Genomic DNA, 21,450 nt, shown 5'->3' with positions numbered 1-21,450 from the left:
GCATAAACTGATTGTTCAGAATGAGGTCTGTATTTGACTTAAGACACATGTGGATGTGGGCCAAAAGAGAATCAAAGAAGATCAGAAGTTCAGAGAGAGGATTTGCGCTGTTTAGATTAGAAAAAAACAAAACAGGAATAAGATTTTGGGTACTTTTGCTTGCAGCATGAATGTACCATAAGCGGTGGTGTCAAACATTGCTGCTGCTGTAAGGTGAAGATGGCGTAGAAGAGGATGAAGTGGAGCGGCGTGTGAGTGGAGCCCTAAAAATCTCTTAAAGGTTGGCCTGTAGAGGCCAGGAATCACGATACAAGACAACAGAAAGAGAACCAGGTTACCTTGAAAACACACGGGAGACAGATTTGAACATAATCTTCAGACTTGAATGTGAATATGAAGATTATCCAATAAAGAAAAAAGTGCAAATAAAAGTGTTAACTAGTTATTTAAATGATAAATAATGAAATAGCTCCATGTGTTATTGTTCATTTTGCCTGCGGTCTGTAATGAGCTTATAATGTTTTTCCTCTCCTGTGCTTTTATATTCCTGCCGGGGGGAGGGGGGGTCATGTGAACCTTCCATTATGTTTTAAGGACGTTTCATGAAGGACACATATTGTGTTAATGCAGTGGATCAGGTAGCCATAGAGTAAGTCAGTGCTGGCAGGTACCTGAAGACTTTGCTGCCAGGGAGTTCATCAGTGAGCTGCTGACCTTATTTTCTGTGTGGATGACATTTAATATCAACTCTCTATTTCTGTAAGGAGCCAAGTTTAGAGGTGCAGGCTGCAATAAAATATGCTCCACTGTTAAATTCTGCATGTCAGTATAAAGCCTGTAAATCTCCGTGTTCCCAACAGACAAAATTACATTATGATTACATGCATTTAATGCACATAGTCAGCTGTGTCGTGTTACATCGGTCTGTAACAAACCACTGGCTGGCCAGTGGTTTGTTGTTCTATTTTAATAAAGCCAAATAAATGTTAGAACTCTTCACTCTCACGTCTCCTATCCAGTTTCCTGATACTATCTTTCAGAAGGTATAGTGCACATGCAGACAAACACTCACAAGAGCACATGCTCCCTCTCTGTGACTGACCAACATCAGTCACAGTGGAGACGTGTAAAGCGCAGGCAAGGCAGCAGACAGGAGAGAGTGGTGCTGTGCAATCACAGAGTGCTCAGATGAGCTCCTAATTTAGCGCGCGTAGCCCGCTCGGACTCCCTGGGAGGGTTTGGTTAAATTACAGGCCATATTTTTAGTGAAGGCTAGGCTCCATCCCTGGAACTGCCAGGGCAGCTGAGGACCATCACTCACATGCCTGTCGGCCTCCAGTTTGCTCAACATCGGAGCTGTTAACGCCTGCGAATGCATGTGTGTGTCTGGTGAGCAGGAGCAAAATGAGGCCATTCTTAGAAACGGTCACAGTTTTATTGCTTGATGTGAGCTTCTGTATATGTGCCCTGTAAATATTAATTACTGGGAACAACAGTGTTGCTTTGGATCGCACGCATGCCGCAGACAGACAAAAACCAAAGAGGCCAGAAGTCTCAAGTGGCAACCTCCAACAGTCAGAAATGAAGCCAATAAGGAAGTGCCAAAAACTGCACTTCCTCTAATGGCAACTAAAGACTAGTAAAACCTTAAGACATCTCCCTTAGACTCCCATATATTCAGCAAGTAGCTGAATCTGCTGTCTGGTATTTCAGGAACAGGCATCATCTTGAATTTAGCCGCTGAGCTGCCCAGTGGAGAGTACAGTGTTATACTGAGAGTGGGAGACAAACATGGCTTGGAGCAGGTCAGCATCATCAAAGCTGAAGTGTGTGACTGCAGGGGCGCAGAACCGACATGCCCAGGATGCGTTCTTCCAGGTGCCAGCAACCTGCCCCTTATCCTCGGAATACTTGGAGCCATCCTGCTGCTTGGTGAGTCACACATCTGTAGTCTCAGGACGGTGCATCTCTTTCCTTTCACAGCTAAGTAGGATTTTGTTGGTTACTGTGTGCTAAACATTGTGCTCTGTGTTCAGCGCTGTTGTTGCTAGTGCTGCTGTTTGCAAAACAGAGGAAAAAAGGAGCCACTCCTGTTGGATGATGGTGTCAGAGACAACGTCTATTACTATGATGAAAAAGGAGGCGGCAAATGGACACCCATTCTGATTACACACTAATCAAAGCTGCACACACGTCTCAGGAACAGAAAACCTGAGATTTTCTTTTTAAGATTAAATGTTTGATGATGATGATTAAAAATGATTAAAATTCTATAATTCCTTAGGTAATATTAAGACAATTAGTGACAATAATAAAACTATGTGTGATGCCCCCATCACATTACTAGACATTGAAGGTGCTATTAATAAAATGAAACTTAATAAGAGTCCAGGGAATGACGGTTTGACTTCTGAATTTTACAAATTATTTTCAAAGGACTTATCACGTTTTTTACATAAAGTATATATTGAAAGCATTGATAATGAAAAGCTCCCTCCTTCCTTGACTCAGGGACTAATTACTTTGATTCCGAAACCTCAAAAAGACGCCCTTTTGATAGAAAATTGGAGCCCTATTTCACTGCTGAGTAATGATTATAAAATAATTGCTATGTGTTTGGCTAAAAAATTAAAATGTGCACTTAATGATATCATTGATGAAACACAGTCTGGTTTTATGACTGGCAGACACATAACTAACAATATAAGACTGGTAATTGATATTTTGGATCATTCAGATTTAATCACAGATAATAGTTTCATTCTTTTTTTGGATTTTTATAAAGCTTTCGACTCCATTGAACATGAATTCATGTTTAGAGCACTTGATATTTTTGGTTTTGGAAATATGTTTAAAAAATCAATTCAAACTTTATATGCAGATGCAAATAGCTCAATCAAACTCCCATTTGGTACAACAAAATGATTTGACATCAACCGTGGGATCCGTCAAGGTTGCCCAATTTCTGCATATCTTTTCCTTCTTCCTATGCAGTTACTCTCTATTCATTTTAAAAACAGCAGTGTAGTGGGTCTCTCTGTTGCTGGCAGAACATTATCTATTACTCAACTAGCAGATGACACAACACTCTTTTTAAAGGATAAATATCAAGTTGATGAAGCTCTCAAAGTTGTCAATAATTTCTCAATAGCCTCTGGTCTTAAACTCAACATTCCAAAATGTGAACTTCTCCCTGTTAAATTCTGCACAGATACTATTATATCAGGTGTTCCTGTTAAAAATAAGGTTAAATATCTTGGTATTATCATTCAAAAAGACCAAGATGCCAGATTATCTGAAAATTTCGACCCTCTTATAACTGCAATACAACAAAGATTTAATCTTTGGCTTCAAAGAGATTTATCCATTACTGGAAGATCCTTGGTAGCCAAAGTTGAAGGCCTCTCCAGACTTATTTATGCAGCTATGGCACTTGATGTTTCGAAAGAAGTATGCACAAAAATTGATAAAATATTATTTAACTTCATTTGGAAAAAGAGAATGCATTATATTTAAAAAAATGTAATGATAAACAAGTTGTGTTCTGGTGGCCTAAATTCTTTAGATTTCACTTCCTTAAATGCGTCTTTTAAAAAGAAATGGATCAAACTCTTTTTAAATAATCCCAATTCAATTTGGAATTTTATTACCAATCATATCTTTAACTCACTTGGTGGAATGCACTTTCTGCTAAGATGCAATTACAGTATCTCTAAATTACCGATTAAACTCTCCAACTTTCATAGTCAACTCTTATCATCTTGGTTAATGATATACTCTCACAACTTTTCTCCCCATAAATATCTCATTTGGAACAATCAGGATATTAAATTTAAGAACAAATCATTATATATTCAGAAATGGGTTGATAGAAATATTTTACTTGTGAGTCAGTTACTGAATGATAATGGTCAATTATTTTCTTATAAGGAATTTTTGTCTGTTTATGATTTTCCTGTCACTCCAAGAGAATATGCTGTAGTTTTTGATGCAATACCAGATGGGGTGAGAAGGTTATTGGTGTCTGCTCCTAAAGGTAGAAATTGTATTATTCCAGAACTAAATCCCGCTAGCATATACATCGGTAACATCTGTCCTTTATTTCCAGCCAACCCAGTCTTCCAGCCACCTGGGTTGGCTGGAAGACTGTTTACTTAGCCTGGCAGGGTGAAGGACACTGTCTCAGCTGAACTCTGGACACACACACACATACATATACACTGATATGCACACACTCATCCCCCCTCCCTTTCCAAACGCCTTCGACGCTTATTCCCTTCCGATGCTGACGGTGGATCATGGAGACCAGCGCACAGGCTGCAGGCCCGGATGTACTGTCTACATTGGATGTCTCTCACCCTTTACCCATCCCTGTTGCTTGTCATGTGTTTCTTTGGTGTATTAGGAGTTTTTTTTCATGTGCAGAGGTGTTTTTTTCTGTTCTCAAACTGATCTCCCTGTTTGAGCTCAGTCTGGGGGGAGTTATTTTTTTCTCCTTATCTTTCCTCATGTGGTGCATTTTCCATTGTTATACCTCTCTGACCTGTCTTCCCCATGTGATGTTTTGTGTAATGTATGTATGGTTGGAGGGTAAGATGGCGCCGCCATTGCGTGCAATAGGTCGGCAGCCTTATGAAATTTCCCCTTGTGGGACTAATAAAGGTATATCAATCAATCAATCAATCAATCAATTATTGAGTGATAAAGCCTCAAATCAATGTATTAGACAAATCATTCAAAGAGATATTGTTTCCAAACCTCCAGCTGTATTTTACTGGAACAATATTTACAATGATATAGACTGGAAAAACACTTGGATTCTATCAAGGAAATTTATTATTACTAATAAGGTAAGAGAAGTTACTCTTAAGTTGATCCATAGATGTTATCCGGTAAAGACATATCTGGTTAAATTTAAGAAAAATATTGATACTCTTTGTACTTTTTGCAGCAATGCAGAGGAAACAATATGTCATTTATTTTGGGAATGCACTTATACACATGTATTTTGGATTGATCTAAATAACTTTATAAACACCAAAATTGATCCCTCATGTAAACTGAAGTTTCAACATATTCTATTTGGCCTCTCACATACCGATAAAATAATTCCAGGAAAAAAATATATTATTAATCTTCTGATTATTTTTGCCAAATTTCACATACATTGTACAAAATTTTCTCAACAGCGTCCAAACATTTTTGCTTTTAAAGCCCTGTTTTCCAATTATCTAGAGAATCTTAAGAACAGTACTAACTCCAAAGCATGTAAAACACAAGAGCTGTGTCGAATGTATAGTTTCACTTGACTTACATGTTGTTTATTTATACCTTGAGCACCTTTTTTTTTTCCCAGTTATTTTGTTTATTTGTTTTCTCCTAATGTATACTTTTTTGTTTACGTACTTGTATTTGTATACATAACTTGTTCAAGATACTGCAAGCTGTGAAATTTTTCATACCCTTTCTATATTCTACATTACTATGTAAGTTTGTTGTTCAATTGTCTAAATAAAAAAAAAAAAAAAAAAAAAAGAAGATAATAGCAAACACTGAAATACATTTTTTGCACGCAGCAATGAGTTTTTTTTCACTCAAATTTAGCTTTTTTTTTTCGCTCAAAATAAATTTCTCCTCAAAATGCAACACTTGCACCTGCAAACTTTTTTTTACGTGCGCTCAATTTTTTTTTTACGTGCGCTCAGAATAGTGGCACAAAAATAACGCCATATATATTAAGCAGCGCAATGCTTTGCCAAGGCATGGCATTTTCTGAACAACAGCTCAAAGCTGCACGACGTTCAGCTTAAGGAAAAACCTAAAATCCTGACCTTTTCAATGCTGAAAACATTTCAGGTTTGAAGTTTTTGATTTTTTAAAATGTGTAGTTATTCAGTTTCGAACTCTTATAAGCCTGAAGTCTTATTGTACGTCTAACTGAAACTGTTGCTCCTCTCCTAGGTGTCAGCACTAGAGATAGCTAACAGGCCAACATGTGTGCCTGGATTTGAGTCAGAGCTGCTGGTTTTCATAGTGTTCAGGGAACATCTGAGGCCGGACATGAGTCTGGGCAAAGGTAAGAACACCCCAGTGTAGGCTCGTACATGGGTATTTTAGTAAACGTGTTTTTGATTTGGATGTTAATGTTTTATGCCTGGATGGTGCGTTGTCTCTACTGAATAACTAATTACCCACGTTGATGTTTTTTAAGACAAAAGCAATTCATAAACGCTGTTTAAATTCACCTCATTTATTTAGGAAAATATTGTGGAAATTTATATCTGGACATCATATGCCAGTTTCTGTCCTTTTTCAATACAGTTCAGTAAAATGTCATTAAGAGTAGATGCCAAAAAAGTACTGCAACCTAACGGAGAAAACTAAAAATCAAGTTGAGTCGAGTTGAGTTAGCACTAGTGACAAAAGGGCTGTAGTGAAGCAAACGCTTACTCCACAATACTTCTATAAGGAGCAGTGAATAATGGGTAGAATAGCTGGTTCGAAATGATTGATGGTTCCAGCCCTACTAAAATATAAACATCATTTCAGCTTCTTGGCCTATGGTTGTTACAGATGCATTAATACAACCTTTTCCACTCCCAATAATACTTTACTTTGACTGCATGTCTTGATAGTTTTATATTAATAGGCTGTTGTCTATGAATACGTAGGTTTAGACAATTCTATGAATAGTTTTGGTTCAAGTCGAGGCTGTTTATCCCCACTCTTGTAACTAAAAATGAATTACCAATCGCAGAAATGTAACAATGAATGTTCAGTGTTAAAGTAAATGAAAGAAATGAAGTATGGATTAACATTACGTTGTCAATATGTAATTTTCATAAGCATGGTCCCCTGAAGGGTGTGGGAAGTGAGGTGTTGTGTAGTTATGTTGTCTTTACTGGTAACCAGAAAAAAATCTGTTCTGCACTGGCAATTTTGCTGCTTTTTGAAATGACAACCTGAGATAAAATCTAAATATTTTTTTTTTATTTTTCCAATTTAACCTCCTAAGACCCGAACACTTCCACGGCATGCATTTTTAATTTCTCTTTGATATTTGGTCACATTGGAACCCGATGAATGTAAAAAACAAAGAATTACCAGATTTTTTTTTTTACCTTATTTTTGTTTTTAAGAAAAATAAGAGCCAAATATGAGGATATTCGTTTAAAACTTTGATAGAACAGTAGCAGTATAATGTCCTCGTAAGTGGATATCAAGCGCTTGTAGAGCAAAATTGAGTATTTTGGTCTAAATAACCCAAAATGTAATGTCCACATATGTGGACGCCAGGTCCTAGGAGGTTAAACCCTCACTCTCTTACTCAAAGGGAGATTGATGGTTGTATGAGAACAAAATTGGCCAGTTCTGAATATCACCTTCAAATCTTCAACAAAGAACTTTTATTTTCAAAATTTTAAAAATCCCGAAGTTTGCCAGAGTTAAAGTGTGTGTGTGTTGTTCAATAGTTCAATGTAAATGCAGTTTTGATGTTTTTGTTAAACGTAAATAATGTTGATAACCTGACTGAGTGTTGCTACTGTCAGAGCTAAAAACCATTTAGTCATCTTGCAGTCACTTATACTGCTTTTGTTAAGGAAGAGGGAGTGGTGTCTGTCGCTTTTCTTTGAATACAGAAAAACTTGCCAGATTTTTCACTATATGTACCACATTCATATTGATTAACTCTTTTCTATCCTTTCCCAGTGGGCTTCACTGACTGCACAGAGCGCACACTATTTCTTTTCAGCACTGATGACAGACGCTTTACTGTAAAGGCAGATGGTACATTAACGGTGAGTAGAGTTGACAGACCTGACAGCAAAGTTGGGGTTAGTTTAGAAAAGAAGATATTAAAGTAAGATTTGTGAGGACTTATTCTAATGGATGTAGTGCATGTTGTATTCCTGATAAAGGTTTTGTTTTTTAATTAATTAATTAATTATTTTTTTATTTTCCAGGTAAACAGAGAGGTTGTTCTTCATAAAGGACACCGGAACTTCTTCATCCACTCCTGGGACTCTCAAGGTAACAAAATAACAGTTGGAGTCAGTGTCGTTCACCCTGAGCATCACCATGGAGCCCACACAAACTTCAACATTCAGCATCACAGTACTGAAGTGGACTCTATTAACCACACAGAGGTATGTTTAGAGACACTGTTTAATGGGGCATGAAGGAAAGGTACATTTGGATGGAACTTTTATGGGAGGAATCGATACATGCAAAATGCCTGTTTCTGACATTTTTAGTAGATAGAACAGATGGCAACTTAACTCATGAGGTTACATATAATTGATCAAATTCACAAACTTGAGTATCAACATGTCCTGCTTGCCTGCTTGGTAGGACACGATAATGCCTCATTGGCCTTTATGGCTGAGATGTTGAAACTGATGTTAACTCTGGACAGCCACAGACCCATCATAGTCTGAAAATAATTTAAAACTCATTCTGAGGACGTCTGTCCTCCTACTTGTAGTTTAGTTGAGTTCTAAGTGTTCTTCTATCCAAGCTTTTGCTACAAAAGCTGTCTGTATGTTCTTCCAGAATGCCACTGATCCACAAGTGCTGATCAGGAAGAAAAGGGCCTGGGTTATTCCTCCACTCAATGTTCCTGAGAATCAGAGAGGAACCTATCCCCTGAAAGTAGCTCAGGTAAGGTGAACTGAATGACCTTGTGGTTAATTTGACAATAAACGTCATTTTATCAAACATTTTAGACATTTTTATTTCTAAATGTTTATTTCTGCAGAGGTTGTCGCCATTGTTTACTCTGCAGTCCACATGTCCTTTATTTATTTATTTTCTTCCCCATTTAATTCTTACTATTTAATCTGCAAAGTTTGTTTTCTTGGATGTGTAACTAAGACGTTTTTACTTGACTGTTAGTCTAAAGTTAACAAAAGTAAAATATAAAGGCACAAGTAAAAATCTGTATATTGCTGGCAGAAAGAAAAGTTAATACTTAAGGGTGCCGGTTTAGCTCGTGCCGTATGGCTGAGAGAGACCAAGATGGGTTCAAGTCTGACCCGCAGCACTTTGCTCCATGTCTTCCCCTCTCTCCCTCCTCTTTCCTGTCAATCTTACTGTATCTATCAATAAAGGCAAAAAAGGTTCAATTTTTAAAAAAAAAAAAACGTTAATACTTACGGGACAAACTTAAAGTTTATATGTCCCTTACATCTAATTAGCCTTTTGCTCTTTTAATTTCAGCTCGTAAATGCCAGAATTTGCCCCATCTCTCTGTGCTCTCTTTACCTTAAACTCCCGGCTCCCCTTGAGCTTGGTTCTGTTGGATGTTTTTCCAGTTAAAAGGGAGGGTGTTTGTTTTGTTTTGTCTTTTTCCTACCCACTGTGACCAAGTGCTTTCTCATGGGGATCAGCTGATTGTTGGGATTTCTTTCTAAATATTCTAAGGTCTTAACCAAGCAGCATGGAGTGTCTTGAGGCAACTGTTGTGAATTGAAACTTGGTTTAACTAAAACTAAACTGAAGTGAAATGGTTAACTGTAAGACTAAGCTAATAAGTCACATTAGTTAAAATAAGTTAATGACACTTAAAACTTATTTCATATCAAAAGAAATTCACCAAATGCTTAGAGAGTCTAGCAGTTTTGTTGATTTTTTTTTCTTCCCCCCCCCCCCAGATCCGCTCTAGTGAGAAATTGAGGAAGATCTTTTACAGCATCACTGGTCCAGGAGCTGATCTGCCTCCTGCTGGTCGTTTCATAATAGACAGAGAGACTGGCAATCTGTATGTAACACAACCACTCGACAGAGAGGAAACAGCCAGCTACACGGTAAGCATCCCCAAATGTTTTTCCAAGTGATTATTGCATTTTATTTTTATTTTTGTTGTATTAAAACATCTTGCTTTGTCCCAGTGTCATGTTAAACACAACACTGCATAGTTAAGCAACAACAGGCTCTTAATGTGAAATATTCAGTTTACAGAAGTATTGAGACTGATCACGTTTAACAAACTGTACTACGTTTGTTAAACTTTTCCTGCTGGAAACTGCAGATTTTTTTATTCGTTCAAAAAGGAACACAGCACCCTTTTGATAAACAGTCGTATGTAAACAGCAAGTGAGGCCTCCCAACAACATCTACAGCAGATGATCAAATATCCAGCCAATAAGTCTTTTCACTGTGTTTTTGTTTTTGTTTGCTCTTTTTCCAAGAAAAATTCATTCCTTCAAATTGGTTTTCCCTTTATTTATATATATATATAAAAAAAAGCATCAAATCAGTCACCAGTCACACTGAAGTCTTTGCCTTGTTTGTATTGTGTGTAGATTGATGGTGTAGAGATAATGTAATGAAATTAAAGATGAATCTGAAAGTTTCTGAATGAAACATGTTAAAATCTTCTCTGTAGTTTCTAGCACATGCTGTGGCAGAAGGAGGGGAACAAGTTGAGGCTCCTATGGAGATTATAGTCAATGTGATCGACCAGAACGACAACAAACCTTATTTTACGGTGGAGTACAACGCAAATGTTGCTGAGGCCACGGCCATCGGTATGTATAGAAACCTTATTGCCACTGGACTTCTTTGGTGGTTTTCTTATCTTTTGTTCCTATTTATAATTCCTATCCACTATATTTAATGAATCTTAAGATATTTAGAAAATTCAGAAAATCAAAATGACACCAAAATCAAACAGGATAAGTGTTGGGTTGGAAAGAAATTAGCAGACTTTTTGCATGAAGTCCATTTTGATTTAATACATTTCTTAAATGAAGCAGTGTGAAGACCTTCAGGAACGTCATTTTTATTTCCTCCACTCCAGGGACTGAGGTGGTTAGGGTTGAGGCCAAAGACGACGATGAGCCAAATAGTGACAACTCAGATCTCCGCTATCGTATTCTGAACCAGGACCCACCGCTGCCCACTGACAACATGTTTGAAATCAACCCAGTTACTGGAAGCATCAGAGTCACTGGTAGAGGATTAGACAGAGAGGTGAGACTTGTTAAACACATCTAACACACAAGTATCCTTTTACACAGTGCTGAAAAACATTTCATAATGAATCAGGATCAGTAGTCTGCCTGTCACTGCTGGAAATCAGTCACAAAGAGGGTGCTGCAAAAAAACATGTTGGTTTTTTGATAGTGAAACTTGACACAGCCTCTAAAGTATAGGTCTAGTTTATCTGTCTACATTTCTGGTTTGTGTCGTACTTCTGGACACACATTTCATACTTAGCAAATAGTTTGTCAGACAAGTCTGTGTCTTCCATGCAGACTACAGGAGATCAGAGCAATCTGTTTCTGGTGCAGCATCGTAAAACTCTTTGAGACTGACTTCACAGAGCAACTGCACACAGCCTCATGCCAAACGGTCAAGGAATACTTTATTTCAAAACGTTTGGCCACGCCTCTCAACAGCATCATGTTTGCAAGTGTTTGTCATAAGCAAAATATTAAATGAGTTTAGCTTCAGCTTTTCAGCAGAATCGGCCTTCATAGATGAAGAGCTTTAGTCAGTCTGAAGGCTGTGTTACAGTCTGTAAACTGATGTCAGTGTTTCCTCCTTCCTGTTGATGAGCTGATCTACCTTAACAGTCCTCGTCTCTTAACAGAAATATCCACAGTACACTCTGACAGTACAAGCAGCAGATCTGGCGGGAGAAGGGTTAACTGGACAAACAAAAGTCATCCTCACGGTGACGGACAGCAATGACAACGCTCCAGTCTTCACTCAGAGCTTAGTAAGTATGAAGTAACTGGAAACTTCCTGTTTAACAGAGTGAAAAGGCAGCAGTTAAAGCAGAACACATTCAGTCTGTATCTAACTGCCTTACTAATGTTGCACTCACACATACTGACACAGCAAAAACCCACAATGGGTTTATGTTCATGACAAAATTACATTTACATACATACAAAATGATCTTCCAATAAATGGTTTTATTGAATCTAAATATTTCAAAACAAACCTCAAGGAAACTAACGATGCTCAGTGATGCTCAGATGTATTTAAAGTCTTTGCATGATAGCTTCTTCTCACTCTGGGTCACAGTTGCCATAAATTGTGAGTTGTGGCTTTTTTGTGCCAAAAGACACAAAAGAAATGATCTTGTTTGATCGACCCCAACGACTTTCATAGTGTGCCTTGTTTCTATAGAGAATGGTGAGTCTTTGACAGCACATGTAAAATGTGCAAATGCAGTTTAAAAACAATATTTCCAACACGTTTAGTTGCAGACTTGCATTAAGTAATGAACCTAATATAATGACACAGACTACAAAATGAGGCCGTTATTCTCTATTCCTAGTGAGGAGGCTTTAGATCTGTTTTCACTGCCGTGATTTCTGACTCATCCTTTATTTTCTCACAGTATAAGCCAACAGTTGATGAAAACAAAAAGGATGTTGAGATTGTTAGGATGATAGTAACAGATGAGGATGAACCACAAACTCCAGCCTGGAACGCAAAGTTCAAGATCATCAGTGGTGATCCTGATGGACTTTTCACAGTAAAAACAGGAACTAACAAACAGGAAGGAATCCTTTCTACTGCAAAGGTAGGAAAAAAATCAGGAATTCTTGCATAATATTGGGAGATACTTATCATCTATGAATATTTGCGTCACGTGATGGCAGCATTTTTGTGATTTCTTGTAACCTCATAAAAATCTGTGCCAACACCCTTATGTGGGCTTTTTTATTCTTTTTTTTTCTGTCTTCCTTCCTACCAGGAGCTGGACTTTGAGAAGGCCAGCAAGCACACCCTGTTGGTTTCAGTGGAGAATCAGATTCCTTTTGCTGGTGTCTCTGTGGTCACTTCTACTGCCACAGTGGTGGTGAGTGTGAGAGATGTGAATGAAGCTCCAATATTTGACCCAAAGGAGAAGCTTGTGGTAAAACCAGAGGACCTTGCTGTGGATGAAGTTGTGGTGCAGTATACTGCTTCAGACCCAGACACTGCACGCAAGCAGACAGTCTCGTAAGTCGGGGGGTGGGAGAGACTTTCTACTGCTAAAGAAAATGTATCACTGACCTCATAAGTGCTGCAAAAATTCTATTTCTTTCTAAAAATTCACTTAAGTTTGGAGCTAAAACCCTAAGTCAGGTTTGTTTTTCCTAAGGAACTAAGGATTAAATTTGTGGATGAAACCCTAAATGGTTAAATCTCACAGATAAATGTCGAGTATTTAGATTCTTTCTTCTGTCTGATGGTCGAAATTCATTCACTGTCCTCATGTTTGGCAGATAAAATTACAGAATACTGTCTATAGCGATAAAACACTAAATAGCTGTCTACCATAGTAGTATATTAGGCCCTTAAAAGACCCAAATACAGTTAATTATACTGACATTGTCTTAATTTGTAATGTGAAAGTCTTAAAGCATTTTTTCAACCCTTAGTTGTAAAAAGCTCATGAGGTATTGTCACCACCCTACTGGATGGCGCCATGGACACCAAAGTTTGTGAATCTGATAACCCAAGAATGAGGCAACTTAGGACATTCAAATTCATACCATAGCTGCATCTACTAGGAGGCTGATGGATAGTACTAGTGGCCATCAGTATTTTTAAATGACGCAAGAACCCTGTAACAGTTAATGTGTTTAATTCTCGCACCGTGTATTTAGCCTAAGGAGAAAGCGGAGGATGTCCAAAATCAAATAACACATTGTGCCATATTGTGAAACATGCTAATTGTAATCATCCTGCCTGCACAGTATTGCCATCTTTTCTGTGACTGTCTTGTACAGGTACAAAATATTGACTGACCCTGCAGGCTGGCTGAACGTGGACAAGGACACAGGCCTTATTAAAGTGAGAAGACTCATGGACAGAGAGGCTCCCTTCGTCACAAACAACAGATACACTGCAATCATTGGTGCATATGATAATGGTAGGTGGCAGTTAAGACTATTACAATTTATAACTTTTAATAAAATTCCCATTTCTGAAAAGTTATGGAAGAACACTTGTTAAATTGGATAAGTTGGGCTAGCCTGTATAATGTCCCGATAAAGTTGCAAGACAAGAAATTCTATATTGCACAGACTGATTACTGAATGATGGAGTGGAATCTTTTTTCAATATAAATTCCAGCACAAACGGCCTTTCCTGGGACATTCACAACTAATAACATTGCAACCCTTAATTTGAATCATTTAATAATTAGTAATTCAGTAATTAATTTGATCTCAGCCATTAGTTGTAGCCCTCAAATCTTTGTTTTAAAAACCAAGTGCCAGTTATAAGGATCAGAGGTCTAGAGGAAAGTCTGTGGGCATTACTATGAACTTGGGTTTCTTCAACAAAGTGAAATATTGTTGTAATAAATGTTATTCTCCTGATGTGTTTGTTCTGTTACCAGATGCAGTCCCAGCTACAGGAACTGGTACCCTGATCATTCAGCTGGAAGATGTCAATGACAATGCTCCTGTCGTTGAGCCGCGTAACATTGAGGTGTCTTATTTCCCATCAGCTCAACAGCGGTTTTGTGTTGAACACGTCTAATGGTGCAGAATCTTTCTATGTAAAGTCAATGTATTTATAAGCACAATTTAAAAATGATACAGGTTGACCAAAATGTTCAAATAAATTGAATAAAACAGAGCTTTAAGTTCTGTTAGAACTGTGTGAGGTTAAGAGGGTGCTAATCCGTTTAGACTTAAAAACAAACAGAATTTTGAAGTCATTTCTAAAATGTTCTGGAAGCCAGTGAAAAAGAGCCAACACATGGGAAAAATGGTCTTGTTTACATGTGCCTGTCAGGAGTCGGGCTGCTGCATTTTAACAAGTAGTAGACGAGAGAGCAGAGCACGGCTGATTCCAAAATGCTCTGTTGCAGTAATCAAGCCTGGATGAAATAAAGGCATGAATTACTTTCTCAAACAGTAAAATATACTGACTTCAGGATGGGGTCAATTAAAAAGTGCAAGTCCAAGTGTGCAGTCATGTGATACAGCATATCAGCATAAAGAAAAGCTTCACTGTGACTTTGTTTCCTCAGGTGTGCAACAAGGATCCAGCTCCTCAGCTGCTGTCAGTAACAGATGAAGATGGACCAGAATTTGGACCTCCCTACTCAGTGTCTTTACAGGGCATGTCAAAGACCAACTGGGCCGCTAGGATGAATGACTCCAGTATGTACACTGCTAATATGTGACAAGTACAAACTTACGCTGTCCAATAAGATGGCCAAAATATGTATTTTTCCTGCTAACACGTGATTTGCAAATGTCAGGATTGTTTAAGTCAGACATAATTCAGTGTTCATCACTGAACATTGAGATTAGAGTGATTGGTGCAACACGGCTTTAAAGAGGTGGTAACGCTTTGTGAAAGTGAGACAAAACAAATCCATGAACACAGAATTATAAAGTAAAATATCTGCTGTCTTGTTTATTTCAGGAACAGGCATCATCTTGAATTTGGCTGCTGAGCTGCCCAGTGGAGAGTACAGTGTTACACTGAGAGTGGGAGACAAACATGGCTTGGAGCAGGTCAGCATCATCACAGCTAAAGTGTGTGACTGCAGGGGCGCAGAACCGACATGCCCAGTTCCAGATTACCATGTTGCCGGTGCCCTGCCCCTTACCCTCGGAATACTTGGAGCCATCCTGCTGCTCGGTGAGTCACACATCTGTAGTCTCAGGACGGTGCATCTCTTTCCTTTCACAGCTAAGTAGGATTTCATTGGTTACTGTTTGTTAAACTTTGTGCTCTGTGTTCAGCGCTGTTGCTGCTAGTGCTGCTGTTTGCAAAACAGAGGAAAAAGGAGAAAAAGGAGCCACTCCTGCTGGATGATGGTGTCAGAGACAACATGTATTACTATGATGAAGAAGGAGGTGGAGAGGATGATCAGGTAAATGGACACTCATTCTGATTACACATTAATCAAAGACACACAACCAACCAACCAACCATTTTCTGTTTGAGATTAAATGTTTAAAAAGGCTGATCAAATTTGATGTAATATTTCAGTAATGTGACCCAGGCCCTTTAGTGATAGTGTCTACTCATACTCATAAAAGTATGAGTAGAAAACAGGCCTGATGCAGTGAGTGGATTGCAGAAGTACATCTGTCAAGAGATGTATTCTAAGACACTTCTTCAGCTGAGAGATCAGAGAGGAGAAACACACAGTTTTACTTGCATGCAAGGGCAGTCACAGAGCACTCGCATGAGAGTGAGGGCTCCGAGACTCGCGCTCTGCCATTGCCCTGGTCTTTATTTATGTACAACAGTAGGTGCGTTTGATCAAAACATTGGAATGTGGATGTGTGTGTGTGTGTGTGTATGTGTGTGTGTGTGTGTGTGTGTGTGTGTGTGTGTGTGTATGTGTGTGTGTGTGTGTGTGTGTGTGTGTGTGTGCGCGCGCGCGTGTGTGCGTGTTCCAGGAGAGGCTCCTCTAACTGGTACGAAGTCAAACTGCTTGTTAAGCTCTTATCTATCACTAGTAGGTACTGCTCCTTCCCTGCATGATAACGGTTCACAGTGAATTAAAACAACAGTCTGAGTCATAACGAGGTCATCATGCAGTATTCTATCATATGCAAACTTATATTATTAAAAGATTATACTGACTACTAAGTACAATTTTCTATTGACAACATCAAAAATATTCCATGTAATAAAGCATCATTAAATCACCTTCTTTCAGGACTATGACCTGAGTGTTCTCCACCGTGGTCTGGACAACCGGCCGGATGTGTTAAGGAATGAAGTGGTGCCAAACTTCATGCCTGCTCCTCAGTACCGGCCACGGCCTGCCAACCCCGAAGAGATCGGCAACTTCATTGAAGATGTGAGTGAGATTGTAAAGCTTCTTGTAACTTAATCAAATGTGACACTGAGGTGGGAGGTCAGAGCATCATGTGATAACGTTGACCACAATATTACAGAAAAAAGGAATTTAATGTACTGCTCTGCTTAGATTCCAGAGTACCACGGGCTACCACAGCTTTGTAAGATCCTGAATGATGCAGGAATAAGAATGTAGCTGTGTAAACTTTAAATATCTGCTCAGATTATCAAGCCTTAAGACAAAAAGTCTAATGTTCACACATATGTTAGTATCATGGTCAAGGATATTTGGCATGCAGGCTACCAGCCTTCCGATTAGTAGTCAACTTGCTCTAAAGTCTTAGACATATTTAAACTGGCATTAACTTGGTTCCAGTCATGATGGGGGTATTTATTTATTTATTTAAGAGAAGAAAAAGAGGGGGTTGTTTAATTGACTTGGTCCCAGATAAGTGGTACAAGATGGATGGCTGGGTAACAGTACGTCATATTTGTTTTAATAACTGTAAAATTCATTATTCTGTTACGTTATTCTGCTCTATGTAAGGTAATTGAAATAAGTTGTGTAAAATTTCCTTTCCTCCAACAGAATCTGAAGGCTGCAGACAACGACCCAACAGCACCCCCTTATGACTCCCTGCTGGTGTTTGACTATGAGGGAGGTGGTTCTGATGCAGGAAGTCTCTCCTCTTTGAACTCTTCAAGCAGTGGAGACCAGAACTATGACTGCCTCAATGAATGGGCCCCTCGCTTCAAGAAACTGGCTGACATGTACGGAGGAGGAGATGATGACGATATGCTGTAATCATACCATATCGTATGGCTGCATGTTTAGCCTGGTCAAAGTCCAGACCTCTCCTTGAAGGAGTAGTAACAGATCTAACAGTTTATGATAATAACAGTGATAACTGGATGATTGTTTACAAGTGCTGCAGCCTCTGCACTGATAAGGGTAACCCCATGTCAGGTTTATATTATTGGATTGTCATTTATGCTTAGAAATATTTACTCATATATGCTTAGAGTTTTATAATCAATTGCATATTGATAGAGGTGTGATCCTTAGTAGTCTGCAAAGACTTTGTGTGCATTCCAGAGTGTTCTGGCATACACACTCAGATCCTAGGGTCATGGGAAGAGGTCGTATCTTTTCTTGCTGATATATGGTATAGCAAACACATCTATATCCGTTTTAGTCTAAGTGCCTTTTGTTTAGATGAACTGCTGGACTTCCAGACCAGCAGGTTTAGGGAAGTCGTTTATGGGGTCACATCTTGAGCTCTGCTTGGTGTTCAATGCTTTTGCTGTGTAGTTAAATTGTCTCGTTCCAGCGGTGGGCCTGTGCTAGACAGACCCACCGCCCCACAGTGCCAACATTTGCACTATACAACCTTACAGTCTCATTAAAAATAATCGTCACTGGCTCATAGTAAAGCTAGTTTCCAGAAATATTACCAAATGTAGCCACAAGATGGCACTCATTTACAGGACAGCTGGAGCAATAAAGCTGCCTTTATGGGACAGAACCCTGCTAGGAGTTGCACAGAGTGATCACTTTCTCTTTAGTATATTAAATATATATTTTTGTATATTACACTGTTTAAGCACCACAGCATACATTGTGTCTTGATTTCTACGTCAGATCCACCCCCTCGCTTGTCATGTCCTATAAAGACCAGGATGGTGATGATAAAAATGCTCAGCTTGAGGCTTCCCAACAGGACCTCACAAACAACAGCAGGACTAAAGTGGAGGTAGCAATAGCTAACTTAGTTACTGAGTGTGACTCACTGTCAGCACCTTGCACTGTCAGGCTCAAAATCAGACACATGATTTAACTTTAAAGTCAGTGCAAACATCAAATTACAATGAAAAACATCCCTTCAGATAGCAAAGACAAAATGACATAACATTACATAAATATGTACTTTTTATTTGTTTTGACACAGAAAAATAGGAAAACACAAATCACAACGCATACTTGTCAAACCTTCCACACTTGATGGTGTACAGCATTTGTAAAAAGTGTTTTTATCATCATTGATAAAAGATCAATGATGGGAGAGAGAGATCACAACAGAATGATTGAGGTTGTCTGCAGCATTTTTTTGCTGAAAAAACCCTGCAAGATAAAATGAAGGTGGCCCGCTCTGCAGCTGTCACTATAGAAATGCTATTTCATGAGTCTTTGTGCTAGATGTTCTGTTGGTTTCCCTTTACAGTCAGGTTCTGTTTCCTTTTATTTCCACCTACACATACAAGCATCCAAAAAATTCCCCTTGCTATGATCATGTGACATCAGGACCTTGATGTTGCATCTCTTTATTAAAATCCAACACCAGATCATTTCTGTTCACATTCTTCCTGAGCTCCATTTGAAAGCTTGACGATGTAAAGCAACTGGCCAACAATCCATAAGGAAAAACCTTCATCTTTGTGTCTTTCAATGATGAAGGTTTTTCCTTCATCTTTAGGGGGTCATATGATTGTTGGGTTTTTCTCTGTATCTACTGTACAATATAAAGTGCCTTGAGGCGACTTTTGTTGTGATTTGGCGCTATATAAATAAAATTGAGTTGAATTGAATTGAACTTGCAATCTGTTCAGAAATACAACAGAGGGGTTTGAGTTTATCACGTTGGTGTTTATATAAGTCTGCGTGTGCATTAGTGATACAGATAAAGACAGATAACACCGAAAACAGAATTTTCAAGCCTTGTAATGCTTCAGGTTAAAGAATTAACATTCAGCTTACCCTCTGAAATGTCAGTGTGCATCTCAGATGTGTTGTTGTCATCAGGGATGATGTGACGTACCAGCCAATCCATCACCGCACCCAGCTGCAAAACTGTGACGCAATCTGCTGTGGTGGCATTAAAGTCCTGCCAGTTTACAGCGGCTGATTTGGTCCCTAAAATCCAGAGAGTAATTATTCATGGTAAGGAATTCATGTGGACACTGAGCGCGTGGACACTGAGCGCGTGGACACTGAGCATGTGGGCAGGCAAGGACATTTAAACAGTGAGGCTGACGACCTACCATTTCTTCGTGTGACTGCTTCTGCTCTAAAAGGGACTCCAATGCCAAAGTCGATGAATTTGACACATAGAAATGCTGGATGATCAGGCGATGTGTCAAACACAATATTGTCTGGCTTAATGTCTCGATGGAAGACACCCTTGGATTGCATTTCAGCGGCTGCATGTACCAGCTGTCTCATTATGACCTGACAGACAAATGAAAAATACGTTCAAATAATCAGATTTACATTATCCATTAAAGATTGCCATATATGTTATCTTGCCACTCGCTGACCTTAACCTCCCTCTCGTGCACAAAGGTTCTTCTGTTTGCCAGGTAGGCTTCCAAGTCTATGTTTTTTTGGCCTTTCAAAGACCATAATCAGTTCGTCTTCCAAGTCATACCAGTCGTTTAAAGCGGGCGTCACATTGCTGCTCGTAGCCTCTGGTCCTGCCCCCACTTTTATTAGCAATGCCACCTTCTTGGGAATCTCGGTCATTTTACCATTAAGAAGCTTGAGAAACAGAACATCAAGGTCAGTGTTCAAACATTAGGCTGTTTGAGGTACACATTGGGGGAAAACAACAGAAAAAGACAAACATGTCTTACCACTGGTAGGTAGCTGACTAAAAACTGAGCAACATGCTTAATCACCACCTGCATTACAGAGAAAATGTGTTTTAGAAAAAGAGAACAGGAGGAACTAGAAGAATTGTAAAGTGCACACATAAGAAGCCATACTGGGAAATTGTCTTCTCTGCGTTTTCCAAAGAAGACAGTCCCAAAGCCTCCTTCACCCAGCTTATCCTGCTCTTCCTATTTTTCTTCAAAGTCCTCTACAGAGAGACAAAACAAACACAGGGGTTGTGATTAGTTGTATGTAGGAAAGCTGACTTTGCCTCAATGTACACATTCATACAGTCTTTGTTAGAAGCTTCCTAGTGATTAGCAGATGGATACCAGCTAAACTCTGAGAGCTTGGGAAAGAGGCTCTATCACTGCAGGTGTGGTGTGAACTTACCTATGTACTTCTTACCTTTAGTGTGACTTTTGTATGTGCTGTGTGTATCTGACTCGTAGACGGAGCAGCTGGCCTCCTCCTGTGAGCTTCATGTCTTGCTCTTTTTACTGCGTGGTTGTTTTGTTCCATCGCTGCTTGACTTTCCTTTGCTGCTCTTCTTTCTGAAAGCAGCTGCAAAAACCAAAACCAATTAGACCTCTGAACTCCACACAGGCCTACAGATGATCAATAACTGTAAAACAAAAAATCTCTGAATGTCTCACTTACACTTCTCCAAGACAAGATGGCTGAGGCCAACCGGACTTTTGCTGTCCTTGCTTCTTTTGGAAGCTTTTTCCAGTCTTTCTGTGGCACAATCTTTGCGTTTGGAGCTCTTGATTCGCCCATCTGACGTCCTGTCCTCTATCCTGAGGAACCAGGGATCAGTGTGGCGGTCTGCAGTTTGTACAAAGATCACTTGGTTACTACTGAATCAAAACACCTGAAGTAAAAGCCCCAAATTAAGATGAATTTAACAGGTAAAGGAGACTTTACTCACCTAGATATTTACGCACACCCACAGCACGTGGTGTGGTAAAGGTCGGCCAAGATTTTGACCACATGTCAGAAACTGGTTCAAAATT

At 39.0% G+C, this 21,450-nt stretch overlaps 1 protein-coding gene across 1 annotated transcript; it reads left to right on the top strand.

Annotated features, from left to right (window-relative positions):
- The first annotated feature begins 1,516 nt into the window (after positions 1-1,516).
- LOC134639755 (B-cadherin-like) lies at positions 1,517-17,590 on the top strand. Its single transcript, XM_065471865.1, has 20 exons — positions 1,517-1,574; positions 1,714-1,932; positions 2,037-2,092; positions 5,962-6,076; positions 7,711-7,799; positions 7,965-8,151; positions 8,519-8,661; positions 9,654-9,806; positions 10,388-10,529; positions 10,802-10,974; positions 11,597-11,725; positions 12,356-12,541; positions 12,716-12,963; positions 13,737-13,879; positions 14,351-14,442; positions 14,990-15,122; positions 15,391-15,609; positions 15,714-15,844; positions 16,643-16,786; positions 17,375-17,590. The coding sequence occupies exons 1-20, from the start codon at positions 1,517-1,519 to the stop codon at positions 17,588-17,590; spliced, it is 2,976 nt and encodes a 991-aa protein (XP_065327937.1).
- The last annotated feature ends 3,860 nt before the right edge of the window (positions 17,591-21,450 follow it).

This window comes from Pelmatolapia mariae, linkage group LG13 (assembly GCF_036321145.2).
Source record: "Pelmatolapia mariae isolate MD_Pm_ZW linkage group LG13, Pm_UMD_F_2, whole genome shotgun sequence".
NCBI lineage: Eukaryota > Metazoa > Chordata > Actinopteri > Cichliformes > Cichlidae > Pelmatolapia > Pelmatolapia mariae.
The sequence above is the reverse complement of the archived record's forward strand: the minus strand, read 5'-3'. Positions and strand labels throughout refer to the sequence as shown.